The sequence below is a fragment of the Rhinopithecus bieti genome, unplaced genomic scaffold (assembly GCF_001698545.2).
Source record: "Rhinopithecus bieti isolate Rb0 unplaced genomic scaffold, ASM169854v2 scaffold_26881, whole genome shotgun sequence".
Lineage (NCBI taxonomy): Eukaryota > Metazoa > Chordata > Mammalia > Primates > Cercopithecidae > Rhinopithecus > Rhinopithecus bieti.
The window spans coordinates 56255-71907 of record NW_016811887.1 but is presented as its reverse complement, the minus strand read 5'-3'; the positions used below and the strand labels follow the sequence as shown (position 1 = coordinate 71907).

Sequence of the window (15653 nt, the reverse complement as noted above, 5' to 3'; positions counted from 1 at the left end):
GGTGTGCACGACATGGTTTTGCCAGGTTGCCCAAGCTGGTCTTAAAACTCCTGAGCCCAAGCAATCCACCTGCCTCGGCCTCCCAAAGGGCTGGAATTACAGGCATGTGGCACTGCAGCTGGCCCCATAAACTTATTTTAATAACGAAGATGCACATGTGGAATTCTATTTACATTAAAAATTCCACCTTAGTTCCAATAGGACAAATGTAGAATCAGGGAAAATGGCATTTTGATATCTTCTAAATTACTTGGCTGTTTTCTTTTGCTCTTCCTTATAAAAATTATTAAAGAAAACTCAAATTGCAAAAAGTAGAGAAGAGAGTATAATATCTACTAATGTATGTGTAAATCAAAAGGTATCCGAGGCAAGTCTCAATCAATTTAGAAAGTTTATTTTGCCAAGGTTAAGAGCCCATGACAGCCTCAAGCTGTCCTGATGACATGTGCCCAACGTGTTCATGCACAGCTTCATTTTATACATTTTAAGGATATATGAGACATCAATCACCAGTTTGACTTCTTCCTTTGGCTTCGTGATTTTGGGAAGATTTACCTTTCACATGTGTATCTCCCAGCTTCAACAATTATTAACTCATGGGTAGACTTGTTTAATCTATTCTCCCACCCACTTTCCTACACCTGCCACCAGTTTATTTTGATAAATCCCAGATACCATATAATTTCATTTGCAAATATTTATTATTATTATTTTGAGACACAGTCTAGCTCTGTTGTCCTGGCTGTGGTGAAAGTGGCACAATCTCAGCTCACTGCTACTTCCACCTCCCTTCTTCAATCAATTCTTCTGCCTTAGCCTCCCGAGTAGCTGGGACTACAGGCACACGCCACCACGCCCGGCTAATTTTTGTATTTTTAGTAGAAACGGGGTTTCACCATGTTGGTCAGGCTAGTCTCAAATTCCTGACCTCAGGTGATCCGCCCACCTCAGCCTCCCAAAGTGCTGGGATTACAGGTGGAAGCCACTGCACCTGGCCTGCAAATATTTTCATATGAATCTTGAAATTGTAAGAAATTCTTTAAAAAAATAACTTATTACAACTAAAAATACAAATAGCAATTCCTCAGGATCATCAGATATTATTTAATGTGTGTGTGTGGTGTGTGTGTGTTCATATATTCAAATTAATGTCCAATTAAGGTCCTAGAAACAGGACCAGTCCTGGTGGCTCCATACCTGTAATCCCAGCACTTTGGGAGGCCGAGGTGGGAAGACTGCTGGAGCCCAGGAGTTAGAGACTAGCCTGGGCAACATGGCTAACACCATCTCCACAAAAAATGCCAAAAAATTTGCCGGGTGTGGCGGAGCATGACTGTAGTTCCATCTACCGGGGAGGCTAAGGTGGGAGGATCACTTGAGCCCAAGGTTGCAGTGAGCCACGATCACACCACTGCATTCCAGCCTGTGTGACAGTGAGACCAAGTTTCAAGAAAAAAAAAAGTGGTACCACATTCTAGACTTCTAGACTACTTTTCTCTGAATATGCAATTAGTTTGCCAGTTTGTCTTCATATCCAAAGTTACTTAGTTACCTTTTTGCAGATTTTTCTTACCCTTATAATTCAGTTATAGTTCAGGGAAGCAAAATTAGATTTTCTTTCCATTGGACAATGAATCTTAAGCAAGTTTCTCTTGCAGATTTTACCACACTATGTAGTTATGCATCTATTGGTCATTTCTTCTGTAGTTTCGATTCCTGGATGGTCTGCTTCAATCAGTTTTGTGCCCCAGGGCCTTGATGCATGTTTACATTAGTTGTTAATTACAAAGACATTACGATACAATTCTTTCCCCAATTAAAAACAAACCTAGGACGGGCGTGGTGGCTCACACCTGTGAGCCCAGCACTTTGGGAAGCCGAGGTGGGTGGATCATGAAGTCAAGAGATCCAGACCATCCTGGCCAACATGGTGAAACTCCGCCTCTACTATAAATAAAAAAAAATTAGTTGGGCATGGTGGCGCGCGCCTGTAATCCCAGGTACTCGGGAGTCAGAGCCAGGAGAATCGCTTGAACCCGGGAGGCAGAGGTTGCAGTGAGCCGAGATGGCGCCGCTACACTCCAGCGGAGCGAGAATCCCTCTTGAACAAAAACTAGTAGGCTTTTGTGACTACAAAGGAGCTGGTTGCATGCTGCATTGCCTTTGAGTAAGAGTGGAACCCCAACTAAAAAAGCACATCTGGTAAACTATAAAGGCATCACCCGACTTTCCTAAATAAGACTCCGGGCCGGGCGCGGTGTGCTCAAGCCTCGTTAATCCAGCACATTTAACGGGAGGCCAGAGACGAGCGGGCGGATCAACGAGGTCAGGAGATCCAGACCATCCTGGCTAAACACGGTGAAACCCCGTCTCTACTAAAAATTAAAAACTACGCCGGGCGCGGTGGCGGGCGCCTGTAGTCCCAGCTACTACGGGAGGCTGAGGCAGGAGAATGGCGTGAACCCGGGAGGACGGAGCTTGCAGTGAGCTGAGATCTGGCATCTGCACTCCAGTCCGGGCGACAGAGCGAGATCCGTAAAAAAAAAAAAAATAAGACCTCCTCCGATTTCCCGAACTGAATCAGGAGTCCTTTAGAGCGACTCTAGCTAAGAAAGCCTGGCAGGCACTCCACTAAGAGTTTCAGGTTGGAAAATTGCGCCATCCGGGTATAGCCAGCACAGCCGGAACTCCATGAACAACCTGGGTAATCTCTGCATAGGACTCCTTCCAGGTACCAGTGGGTTGAGGGCAGCAGGGTGACGCGCTGACGTCAAGTCACGTTCTTTTGCACGTCCCGCTTCCCCGCCCCTCTCCGCACTGTGACGTTCCCAGAGAGGAATGAAGCGTAAACAGCGCACGGCATTTCGGGAGCGGGATTGTTTCGCGCAGGAAGCAGGCTCCATTTTAGCGCCGCCCGCCGTCGCCATCTGTTTCCCTTCCCTCCCCCATACCCTCGCTCGAGTCTGAGCCCTAACGAGAAGGCGAGGCTTAGGCCGCTGGAAGCTGGAGTGAAAGGAAGGGAGAAAGGGAAAAAGAGGGAAGAGTCGAGAAGGCTGAGCGTTAAAGAGGCCAAGTGCTACGCGCGCAGCCGGGCGGACGGACTGACGGACGGGCCCGTGCTTCTGCCGCGGCTGCGGCACCCGCGCGAGTCGCGTCTAAGCGGCGGCGGCGGCGGCAGCGGCGGAAACCGAAGGGGAGCAATGGCGGCCGACAGTCGGGAGGAGAAAGGTTAGTGCGGAGAAAGGTGACGGGCGGAGGCGAGGCTGGGGCTCGGGAGTGGAGTGATGGAGCAGTGGTCGCCGTTGCGGGGCGGGAGTGGGGGTTGGGGAGGTTAGCTTGCCTCGTTGGGGAGCCGGTCGCCCCCACCGAGACACTTGGACTCATTGGCGGAGACCAGGCCTGCCCTTTCCTCCTCGGTCTCCATATGGCCTAACATTTCATCTCGGTAGGGTTTTTCTTTGATCCGGATTTCACGCTTGATTTTCCGTTTAGCTGTCTTGGGCTGAGAGGGGGCCTTTCTGAGTTGCAAGCTCCTAGGTTTATTTCCTGGTAGGAGCATGCGGATGTAATGCGTATTTTCAGGACAACCATTTCTGTTAGACTAAAATTTGAGAACCCCTAATGCCGCGATCAACACTGGTAGTGTGGTAAGTGAGCATGTTTAAGAAGTGGCACTGGCAGATTATTAATCTTGAGAAATATCTGCAAATAACTTCTGGCTGTTCCTGTTCAGTAGGCAACGGGAACTAGCCGTTTTGTTCCTCGAATACTCATTTTGGAAAAACATAGTACTTGGAAAAACGAATACTTAGTTTGGAAAGATAACTATGTGACTTAGGCTGGCAAAGAAATCCTGGGTCTATTATGCTAGAAAAACGTGTGTAGGTCCCAGAGGGTACAGTCAGAAACAAATGGATGCAAGTTATAGAGAGTTGGAGGGATAAATTTCAGTGAAATGTAGGGAGAACTGATGTTGCTATAATGGAAAGATATACTAAGTTTCCAAGCCCTAGAGATCTTAATGTAGGTCCTAGATCAATATCTGTCTGGAGAGTGGTTTAGATTAAATGCTGCTTTAAGATCTTTTTCAACCCTAAGATTAACATAATAGTCTTGGAAAGATTTTAGTTGATAATATGACAACGGTCGCTGCTCTGTGTCTCACACATCTCTTCTGTGTGCCTAACTGATTTGGGAGATTTTTGTGGGGGTTAAGTGGGCTCTAGAGTCAAGTTACTTAGGCCTGCGATCCTTTTTTCTTCATTTTTCTGGTTTCTACATCAGGAGGGTCTTCATGCTTTAGTGAACTGCCCTAGGATAGAGACAAGCTTGGAAAGTGGAGTGGGTGGGAATATGTTTAAGATACTGCCCTTATCCTAAAGCAGTTCTTTGCTTAGGTTATAGCAGTTTGATGTTCCATCCTTAAACTAAATGCTAAAAAATCTCCCTGGGTTTGTTTTTTGTTTTTTGTTTTTTCTGAGAAATCCAGAAGGAATGTGAACATAGGATTGCATGGTGTTAGTGAGTAAAAGAAACTGCTTTTACTTAGTTAACTCAGTTATTAAAAATACGTACTCTTAATTAGTAAGTATTCAGCAAACATCTGATTGTAATTTATGAGCTGTGGATATGGGAGTCTGTAGTGGTTGTGGTGGGCGAAATGAACCAAACACAAACATAAGTAAAATTCAGTACTTCTCAAGAATTCGTTGTCTAAGGTGAAAATATTTACAAGTCATTGGTAGAGTAGACGCAGTAATGCACATTGAAGAAGAAAAGTAGATGATTTTAAAAGTTTTGCTTTAGAAATGATTTAGTGGTGATAATGCAATACAAATGCATAAACTGTATAGCTATTATTGGGAAGGAGTGATGTCACCTGTTGTCTATACATAGGATACGTTTCCCCACTTTTGAGAAGGTTCTTTGCCTCACATTTGCTTAGTTTTTTTTAAATTTAATTTTCATAACAACTTTATTTAAAAAGTTTATGTAAGTGCTTTATCTTTATAGTTTAGAACAAAGATTGTTTCTGGGCTGCATGGAGAACTAGCACTTACCTACTGGAATTGTTTATTTCGTTTTGGGAGAGTTCTAGGTAACCTACAGGTTGTATCATTTACTTGATCATTGCACGCCTAGCTTTATAGTTAGAATCAATACTTGGCTCTTCCTCTCTTAAGGAAAAATGGTACTCTAAGTGCTTTATTGCCTATGAAACAGGAAATTATAAGGATAAACCCTCTAAAAATCTCAGTCATGTCACAAACGTTAAGTTCCTTCTCAAGTGATTCCATAAATGGTTTAAGATCTTGATAACGAATGAGTCTAAGTTGCAGAAATTGGCAATTATATTAATCACAGAACAGTGAAAAGACTCCTGTTCATAGAGTTCTTGAATTAATGGGTTTTGCACCTATCTGGGTAATAAAGACATTAATTTCTATAATCTATAGTGATGCTTCTATAATATTCATACCTAGAAGCTGAAACCCATATAACTGGGCAGATTGCTAGCTCCCTGTGATTCCTGTGGTGATAATTTGCCCAGTAAACTGGATTTGAAAGGTGTTGCAATGTTGATGTTAACTAATATTAAATGCCATTTTTCTCTATAAGGAGGAAATATGCATCTTTTCTGTTATTGCAGACACCTTGTATAAATTTTATTAAGCTTTTACAAAGTTTCCTACAAAGAACAGTTAAAAAATAATCTATCCAAAACGTGTATGAGTAATGTGTAATGAGTTACTACATTAAAAATAACATGTTTTCTACATTACCCAACTGGAAGCTCCCTGAGGGCCCGGAGTACATCTGTCTTGTTCACTGGGTTCTTTGTATACAGTAATTGTGTTTCAGTACCTTGAATATTTACCAGGTTGGATTTCCTTAACTGATTGGTTATATGACACGTGCAGTGTGATAACCAAAGCTAAGAGTTTCTCAGTTTAAGTTATACAACACTTTTCCCCCCACCCCCAACCTCTACCAGACTTATTCCTGATAAGTATGTTCTTTTTTTTTCTTTTTTTTTTTTTTTTTTTTTTTTGAGACGGAGTCTCGCTGTGTCGCCCAGGCTGGAGTGCAGTGGCGCAATCTCGGCTCAATGCAAGCTCCGCCTCCAGGGTTCATGCCATTCTACCGCCTCAGCCTCCGAGTAGCTGGGACTACAGGCGCCCGCCACCACGCCCGGCTAATTTTTTGTATTTTTTAGTAGAGACGGAGTTTCACTGTGTTAGCCAGGATGGTCTCAATCTCCTGACCTCGTGATCCGCCCGCTTTGGCCTCCCAAAGTGCTGGGATTACAGGCTTGAGCCACCGCGCCCGGCCGATAAGTATGTTCTAAGACCCACAGTGGATACCTGAAACAATGGATATTACTAAATCCTATATATACTGTTTTTTTCTATATGTACATGTCTATGATGAAGTTTAATTTATGAGTTAGGGACTGTAAGAGATCAACCACAACAATAATAAAGTAGAACAGTCATTACAATATGCCATCATCACTACTCTTGTGCTTTGGGCCTATTATTAAGTATAATAAGGGTTACTTTGAACATTGGCACTGCCATATGTGAACAGCTGATCTACTACCTGAGACAGTTAGCTAAATGACTAATGGCAGGTAACATAATGCAAATATTTGTTGACCAAAGGGATGATTCACTTCCCAGGCAGGACAGAGTGGGACGGTGCATAACTTCATCACACTACTTAGCGCGCAGTTTAAAACTTATAAATTATTTATTTATGGAATTTTCCATTTTTGTATTTTTGGACAGTGATTGACTCAATTGACTGGGGGTAACTAACCCTCAAAAGCAAAACCTTGGATAAGTGAGGGACTACTGTATATATACACACAGTTGTTTTCAGACAGCCTCTATCACCTAGGCCAGAGTGCAGTGGGGGCTGTCATGGCTCACTGCAGCCTCAACCTCCTAGGGCTCAAGTGATCCTCCCATCTCAGCCTCTGTAGTAGCTGGGACTATAGGTATGTACCAGCATGCCCAGCTAATTTTTTATTTTTAGTAGAGACGAGGTCTTCCTATGTTGCCCAGGATTATCTTGAACTCCTAGGCTTAAGCGATCTGCCCGCCTTAGCCTTCCAAAGTGCTGGAATTACAGGTGTGAGCCACCATGCCCAGCTGTTATACACACGGTTACATGTAGGCATATACAAATATATATATACACACACACACACAGAGTGTTGTGCGCACACATACAGTTACGTGTCATTTAACAGTGAAGGTGGGCATTGTTAGGTGGTTTCGTTGTGTTATCATAGTGTGTTTACACAAATTTAGGTGGTATAACCTACTACATATCTAGGCTGTATGATATAGCCTGTTGTCCCTAGGCAACAAATCTGTACAGCATGCTACTGTAGGCAGTAGTAACACAATGGAAAGTATTTGTGTATCTGAATATCAAAATGGTAAAGATGAGGCATTATAATCTTAATGGAACCACTGTCGTTTATATATGCATTTCATCATTGACCAAAATGTGGCACATGATGACTGTGTATATACTATGGCTCTCACTATAATAATTTCTTAGGATAAAATTGCCTTTCCTGGTTCACTTTAGTTTCGGCTGTGTAAAGCATAGAGTATGTAATTGATATTCCAATATATTCATTTTATCTATAGGAGAAGTAAGGTAGAAAATTTTAAATGCTTTCTTTGCACTTAAATTGTATATTTTTTAGAAGACAGCAATTTTGGATGGGAAATCTAAGTTTTTAAACGTCATTTGGAGGAATGAAAATTTTGAATGACAAAAACTGAGAAACTAGTCTAAACGTACAATGTACATTACAAGATATAGAAGGGGGAGGTTCTAGTAATCTTGCTTCATTTCCAGATCCCACTAAAATTATATTAAATGAGTTAAAATATAATTTATTTTGGTACTTTGTGTTAGAAAACAAAATGTGTAATATATTTAATATTTAACTTTCTTTAAATACTAAATCTTCGTCTGATGCTGGAACCTCACATCTTAATAAATAGTGCAGTCTTCTGACCCAGAAGCTTCTGCAGTAAAAAATGACTGTCCCAGATAAAGGTTAATTTTCTACCCTGGTATCCCTGGAGTTAAGGTTTGTGACCTTCCTGGACAAGAATGTAAAGATTATGGTAAATTTTAAGTTTCCATGTTTACCTGAAACAAAAATCCCCCAACCAAGCAACAAACAGCTAGCTTTGTTATTCCTTTTATTGAGACGGAGTCTCGCTCTGTCGCCCAGGCTGGAGTGCAGTGGCCGGATCTCAGCTCACCGCAAACTCCGCCTCCCGGGTTCACACCATTCTCCTGCCTCAGCCTCCCGAGTAGCTGGGACTACGGGCGCCCGCCACCTCGCCCAGCTAGTTTTTTTTTTTTTTTTGTATTTTTTAGTAGAGACGGGGTTTCACCATGTTAGCCAGGACGGTCTCAATCTCCTGACCTCGTGATCCGCCCGTCTCGGCCTCCCAAAGTACTGGGATTACAGGCTTGAGCCACCACGCCCGGCCTAGCTTTGTTATTTCTAACATCTTGTCAGTTTTTGAACAGGCTTTAAAAATAATGATGATTTTTTTTTTGGTTGTGGGGGGACAGGGTCTTATTCTGTTGTCCAGGCACTACTGCACAACTTACTCTGTTGTGCAGTAGTGCAATCAGGGCTTACTGCAGCCGCGACCTCCCAGACTCTGGTGATTCTCCCACTTCAGCTTCCTGCGTAGCTGATAGTACAGATGCGGTGCGCACCACTAATTTTTGTGTTTTTTGTAGAGATGGGGTTTCGTCACGTTGCCCAAGCTGATTTCATGCTCCTGAGCTCAAGCTATACACCTGCCTTGGCCTCCCAAAATGCTGGGATTACAAGTGTGAACCAGCATGCCCAACCTGTTACTCTTTTTATATCCTTGTTTACTTCCTATATCCTGGGAATCTATACCTTTACCTCAGAACTCATTTTGCTAATAGTTTGTGATTTATAATATTAATACAAAACATTCACGCATGGTTATACTTTCACGGAGGAATCTAGCAGCCAACTATGGAATCTAGCAGCCAACTGTTTCGTTTTTAATTGAGGCAGCACTTAAAAGTCATGCAATTCCAAATAAAAATCTGGGTTTCAGAGTCCTCTTGAAAATGTGGAAGATCTGACAACACAGTGCTTGCAACTGTCAAGGAAGTTAATCTGCAGTAGAGTAGGATTATCCCCTTTAGCTTTCCTCCTCTTTCCCAAAGTATTATATTCTGTATACTAAAACTAGTTTGATGTTCCTGTGCCTTAGTATATTAAACAGAACCTTGGATTTTTTTGAAGTTTAAGATCAGTGTTATTCAGGGTTTGCAGATATGTGTGCATGCCAGAATCTGGCAGATAAAGTGCTTGCTTAATACATTAGGTAATAGTATCATGGGTTTTTTGTTTTGTCTTTTTTTAAAGAGCCAGCATGCTCTTTGTTCAGGTAGTGATAGTAAATACACTGATTCACCAGATACAAACCCAGATTGTCTCATGCAAATCTTTGACATATGTTACCTTCTCTGTGTCTTAACTGAAGACTAGACTACTCCAGCTGGTTGTTTTCAGGTGAGAATCTGGGCCCCTAATAATCAAGTAGTATTTTTTTAAGCAGGTTTTCATATTAAATCCTTAGAATTTTTTAAAACAACATTCAAGAGCTGAGTTTATTCTGTAGACTGCTAGCGTAAAACTTTTGGATGGATTTGAATTTTAACTCTAAATGTAAATAGTGTTAAATGTAGGATTGTTTTATTAAGCTTATTTGTTGCACTGGCACATTATTTTAAAAAATCCATCTTTTTGTGACATCTTAATTTTGGAACAAAATTTTATAGATTTTAACCTGAGGTCAGGAGTTCGAGACCAGCCTGACCAACATGGCAAAAACCTTTCTCTACTAAAAATACAGAAATTTGTCTGGGCCTGGTGGCGGGTGCCTGTAATCCCAGCTACTTGGGAGGCTGAGGCAGGGAGAATTGATTGAACCTGGGAGGTGGAGGTTGCAGTGAGTTGAGATCATATCACTGCACTCCATCCTGGGCAACAGAGCAAGTCTTTCTCAAAAAATTTTTTTTTTTTTTTTAGAGATTTAAAGTGATTTTTAAAGGCCGGGCTCATGCCTGTAATCCCAACACTTTGGGAGGCCAAGGCAAGTGGATCACCTGAGGTCAGGAGTTTGAGACCAGCCTGGACAACATGGCAAAACCCTGTCCCTACTAAAAATAACAAAAATTAGCCGGGCATGGTGTGGTGAGCGCCTGTAATCCTAGCTACTCGGGAGGCTGAGGCAGGAGAATCACTTGAACCTGGGAGGTGGAGGTTACAGTGATCCCAGATTGTGCCATTGCACTCCAGACTGGGTGACAGAGCGAGACTCCGTCTACAAAAAAAAAAAAGTTATTTTTAATATCTGTATAGTTGTCTATGTAGACATCTAAAAAAACTTTCAATGTGAAGTGCTTTGTGTCATAGAAATTAGGATTTTTGTAGTGCATGAATTGTATGTTTATAGACCTTTTCGTAACCTGGCATTTCTAATCTTTGTTTACTGTTATTATTCTTGGGTTGGGATGCTACTGTCAAACTATTGTGAAGTAATTGAAAGCATACATATTTCTATTTATATAGAATATCAATAATGTTAAATTTCAGGACAAAGGAAATGATTAAAAACATTTGTTCAGGTAGGTTAAAGAAAGTCAACCTAGAACTAGTGGATATTACTTCATATCTTAAAGAGATAATTCTTCTTAAAAATGGATATGCCAGTGATGATTATTATCTTTAATAGCAGTAACTTGTGAGAGTATTAAAATGTTTCTGCTTTTGTAATTCATTCTACTTTAAGAAAAAAGAATTAAAATGTATGGAAGGTGTACTTTTTCAAGTCAGTGAAGGATATGGCCAGAGGAAGCAGTTTATATTAGTTTTATAACTTAATACTATAAGCTTTAACACTGACCTATTTAAATGAATTTTTTTGTTACTAAAAATGCACTTCACATATATAATTAAAATATTTATCCTTAAAACTATAGTCATTTTGGAAACATCTGTCATGTATTATTATATGACACTTCTGTCAACAGTGATTAGAGTATGTGTCCCCTCCTTTTGAACCTAGGTAAGCTTTTGTGATGAATAAATAATGTGATGCTGGATTTCTCCCTGGTCCTTTTTCTGTTGGGACACAAGTGTCCTAAACTACCATGTAAGAGGTCTGCCTCCTCTGTGGCTGCCATAGTAATGAGTAATCACACAGAGAGAATTGGAGAGGCTCCAGCTTTGAATCTTCCCAGCCTAGACATCAGCCAGACTTGTCAATGAACAAGGCTTCAGATGATTTCAGCCCCAGCCCTAGCCCCATTTAACAGCAACCACATGGGAGACCCAGGTCCAGCCCTGGAACCGTGAGTCATAATGAAAAATGTTACTGTTTTAAGTCAAGTTTTAGGGTGATCATCTTACACAGCAGTAGATAATTAGAACATGTATGTATATACCATATCTGTTTTGTTGAAGAAGGGATTTTGTTTTGTGTTCTGGACCAGGTTTTATATGTATCGTGTAGCCCATTAGCAAGAGGATTGGGGCAGGCAACCTCTTAAAGTCTGATAGTGATAAGGAAGGGGAGTCTTAAAAGTTGAAAACTCATAGAAGATTCAAATGTCCTCCTTTTCCTGTCCCCAAAACTGATCTTTTTTAAGTGCCTCTTAAGAGAGGTGAAGAATCTTGAACTCAGAAAGACTGGGAATTTCCTGATACCTAAATGTAAGCTATAACCTGTATTTTCTTAACCTCCAAGACTTTTTCCCTTGTATATCATATTCCAGTGTATATATAAGGAGTTTCAGTGATGGAGAAAAGTAACTTAAAATTTGGTCATTTGTATTTTGTCAGGGGTGGCAAAACTTTCTGTAAAGGGCCAGATAGGCTTTGTGTGCTGTGTTTTCTGACATATTCTTTGCTTTTTTTTTTTTTCTTGTTAATAAGCACCTTCAAAATGTAAAAACCATTCTTGCAGGCCATTCTAAACAGGCAGTGGGCCACGTTTATCCTGTAGGTTTTAGTTTGCCAGTTTGTGGTAAAACCACACAGTTTATTGATGTTATGGACTGTAATATGGATAAAAGTGTGTACATCATTTAAGTGAGGATGTTATAGTTGATTTTGAATATTTCAGTAGATTTTAAATGTTGTAATGTTAAAGATATAGAGCTTTCTGGTGCACTGATTTGAAATTTATGTTCTAGTATATATGTCCTTTTAATATTTTGCATTTGTGTTCTTTATACTTTGGTTAAAGGTGCTTTTATTGTTCCCCATCTAATTTAACTGTAGATTTGTAAAGCCAGAACTTCATACTAATATCTGTTTGTTATTAGAAAAGTGTATTTGGTGAACTTGAACATTTGCACTTCTGTTTCTTTATCTCCTAAGTAATGAATGATTAAACATGCCTTATTTTATATGATTTGTATATATGATATATTTTAAAACGATAAGATTTTAAAGTGACAAAGTATTTTAAAAGTAGTAAGTATTGGTTAATATTTGTTGTCTTGAAAAAGGTTGTAGGTGCTTTCTAAAACTGCAACCAATGTCTGAATTTGAATTCATTAAAACTTTTTAAAACAGTAATACCCCCTTTTATAGGAAAACCAGGCTTTAAGTGTCTTTGAAACTTAAATTTATTTAAATTAACATTCTGCAAAATTCATTCTGTATTAAATTTAGCATGTCTAAAGTGTATAATATATAAATGTTCAGGGTTCGGGGGTGATATTTCCAAATAAGATCTAGTGATTTTATGAAAAGATTTGTATAGCATTATATTTGCCTATTTCATTTGATAGTCTTAAATTTTTTCTTTTTGTTTTCTGCAAATGTATTTGATTCTGTGAAGACCTGTTGAATCTACTTTTTTATTGATTAATGAGCTTTGACCCAGTACTTATTAAACATCTGTAAAATGTGGATTTACTTCTATCAAACTATTTTTTTTATTTATGATGTAGAGTCCAAAATGGTGTTTGCCACCGTTCAGATCTTGAAGGAATTTTGTCTTAGCAAAACATGAATCTAGATGATGAGAGACGCTTTTTTGTTTGACATATCTGGATTTTAAATAAGATTTTAAAAGTAAACAAAATAACCCGTGTAACCTGTTTTCATTTTAGAAAATGATAGAAAGTACATATCAGCATTGGTACCACCCAAAATAATCAATTTTGCTATTCCAGACATAGTAGTTTTCAGATATCTTTAGACTGTGTCTGTCTTCAAATGTAAAGGAAAATGTTATCTCTTCCATTTCCCGTGTAACCTTCTTATCATTTGTATTTACTATTCTCTTCAGTCACTGATTTCTTTCCCACTTTGGGGAAAATTTGAATCCCATTTAACCTGTTTATAGCCCCCAGGTTAATTAATAGACCTTGCTGTAATTCAGGTGGGCTTTGTTTTTTCCCTGAAGCCACAAATATAATTGTTCTGTCTCATCAGTTTTCATTGCTTTATACTTCCTCTTTGGCACAACTTAAATTTGGAAAAATTTTTTTGGTATTGGAATAGTTAATGTTTAAACATTTACTATTAGCATTAGTACATTATTTTAAAATTTAAAATGGCATTTGTGTGTATTTCTAAGGTTTGTCTTGTTGGACAAGGTGGAAGTGGGGACAAAACTGAGTTTTATGCTTTCATGATCATTGAATATGTCAATATAGTCATAGTTCCCTTGTCTGAATAAGTTTTATGCTTTTACAGTCCACACCAGCAGGCTCTAAACGTTTTTTTATTATATAGCGCATTGATAATTTTTTCATTTAACTTCCTTTTTGACATAATTTCACATAAGCATAATAGCGACAAGCGCAGTGTGAAGAATTTTCTTTTAGTGTCCAGCCACATTCTGCGAATGTTAGCATTTTGTCACGTTTGTCTCATTCTGTGTGTCTGTGTGTGTACGTGCGTGTGTGCACACTTTTTCCTGAACCATTTGTAAGTTTTAGACATAATACAGCTTTGTCCCTGAATACTTAAATATGTCTTATAAGGACTTTCTTTGACTTAACCATAGTACAGTCAAAATTAGAAAAATAACGTTGATACTTAACAACCTTTTTCAAGACAACAAATATTAACCAATGCTTACTACTTTTAAAATATTTTGTCACTTTAAAATTTTATTATTTTAAAATATATATACAAATCATATAGAATAAGACATGTTTAATCATTCATTACTTAGTAGATGAAGAAATAGACGTGCAAATGTTTGAGTTCACCAAATAACGTTGATAAACACGTTAAATGGGATACATTTACGTTGATACAAACTATTCAGATTTCACCAGTTTTTCCAGTTATCCAATATTGTGGGCTGTGTTCAGTTTTCATGCTTCTCTAGTCTGCTTTGATATGTAATAGTTCTTACTCTTTGTTTCATGACTAGTGACATATTTGGATACCCTTTACTTTGGGTTTGTCTGATTTTTTCCTCATGTAGGTTCAGCTTTTCCATTTTGCATAGAACATTACAAAAGCTTAGTTCTGTTCTCAGAGCGTTGTAACAGGAGGTCCATGATGTTGATTTGTCTCAATCAACATTGATGATTGTGATGTTAACTTTAATTATCTAGTTAATTTGGCCTTTGCGACATTTCTCCACTGTAATGTTGTTTTCTCTTTGTAATTGTGGAGTGCACATTTTTGGTCAATGTGTATTTATAGGTTGTACATATGTATTTCTATACTAATTTATTATACACATTTTTAAGCCATCAGAAATTTTAGAAATTTAAGAATGAGGTAAAATAGAGACATTCTTACATTTTCTTTTTATGCTTCAATATATCTTTTCACGCCTTCTGAGATGTATACTCCTGGCTTTGTAGACCAGATAGCCCAGACTTCTCTTTCTCTGTGTGTGTGTGTGTGTGTATGTGTATGTGTATGTGTGTGTGTGTGTGTGTGTCTATGTATGTATATATATTTTGAGACACTCACTCTTACCGTCCAGGCTAGAGTGCGGTGGCGCGATCTTGGCTTACTGCAGCCTCTGCCTCCCGGGTTCAGATGATTCTTGTGCCTCAGCCTTCCGAGTAGCCGGGGTTAAAGGCATGTACCACCACGCCCTGCTACTTTTTATGTTTTTAGCAGAGCAAAGTTTTGCCATGTTGGCCAGGCTGGTCTCGAGCTCCTGGCCTCAAGTGATTGGCCTGCCTTAGCCTACCGAAGTGCTGGGATTACAGGCATGAGCCCCCATGACTGGCCAATTCTTTACCCTCTATTGTTTTATAGAAATTAATCTTGTGTCTTGATTCTGAAATAAAATAATGCTTTTAATGTAAAAGTGAAGTAAAAGCTCCCTGGGCACTTGTGGCCTCACGCTTAGTAAGTACTCAAAAGTACATGCTTAATGATAGTGATTTTTCCCTATTAATTTTTAATTTTATTTGCAGATGGAGAACTTAATGTTCTAGATGATATTTTGACTGAAGTACCAGAACAAGATGATGAACTGTATAATCCAGAGAGTGAACAAGATAAAACGAGAAAAGGGTATGTAAGAGTTCTATTATTTTGAAATAACAGTATAAATAGAGGAGAT

The 15653-nt window shown here is 39.3% G+C and overlaps 1 protein-coding gene across 1 annotated transcript in view; it reads left to right on the top strand.

The window, feature by feature from the left end:
• The first annotated feature begins 2845 nt into the window (after positions 1–2845).
• YTHDC1 (YTH N6-methyladenosine RNA binding protein C1) overlaps positions 2846–15653 on the top strand; it is a 38076-nt gene continuing 25268 nt past the window's right edge. Inside the window, exons 1-2 of the mRNA XM_017895260.1 lie at positions 2846–3228; positions 15505–15608. Coding sequence (XP_017750749.1) covers positions 3201–3228; positions 15505–15608 — 132 coding nt within the window. The 5' untranslated portion in view covers positions 2846–3200. The remainder of the gene's footprint in view (positions 3229–15504; positions 15609–15653) is intronic.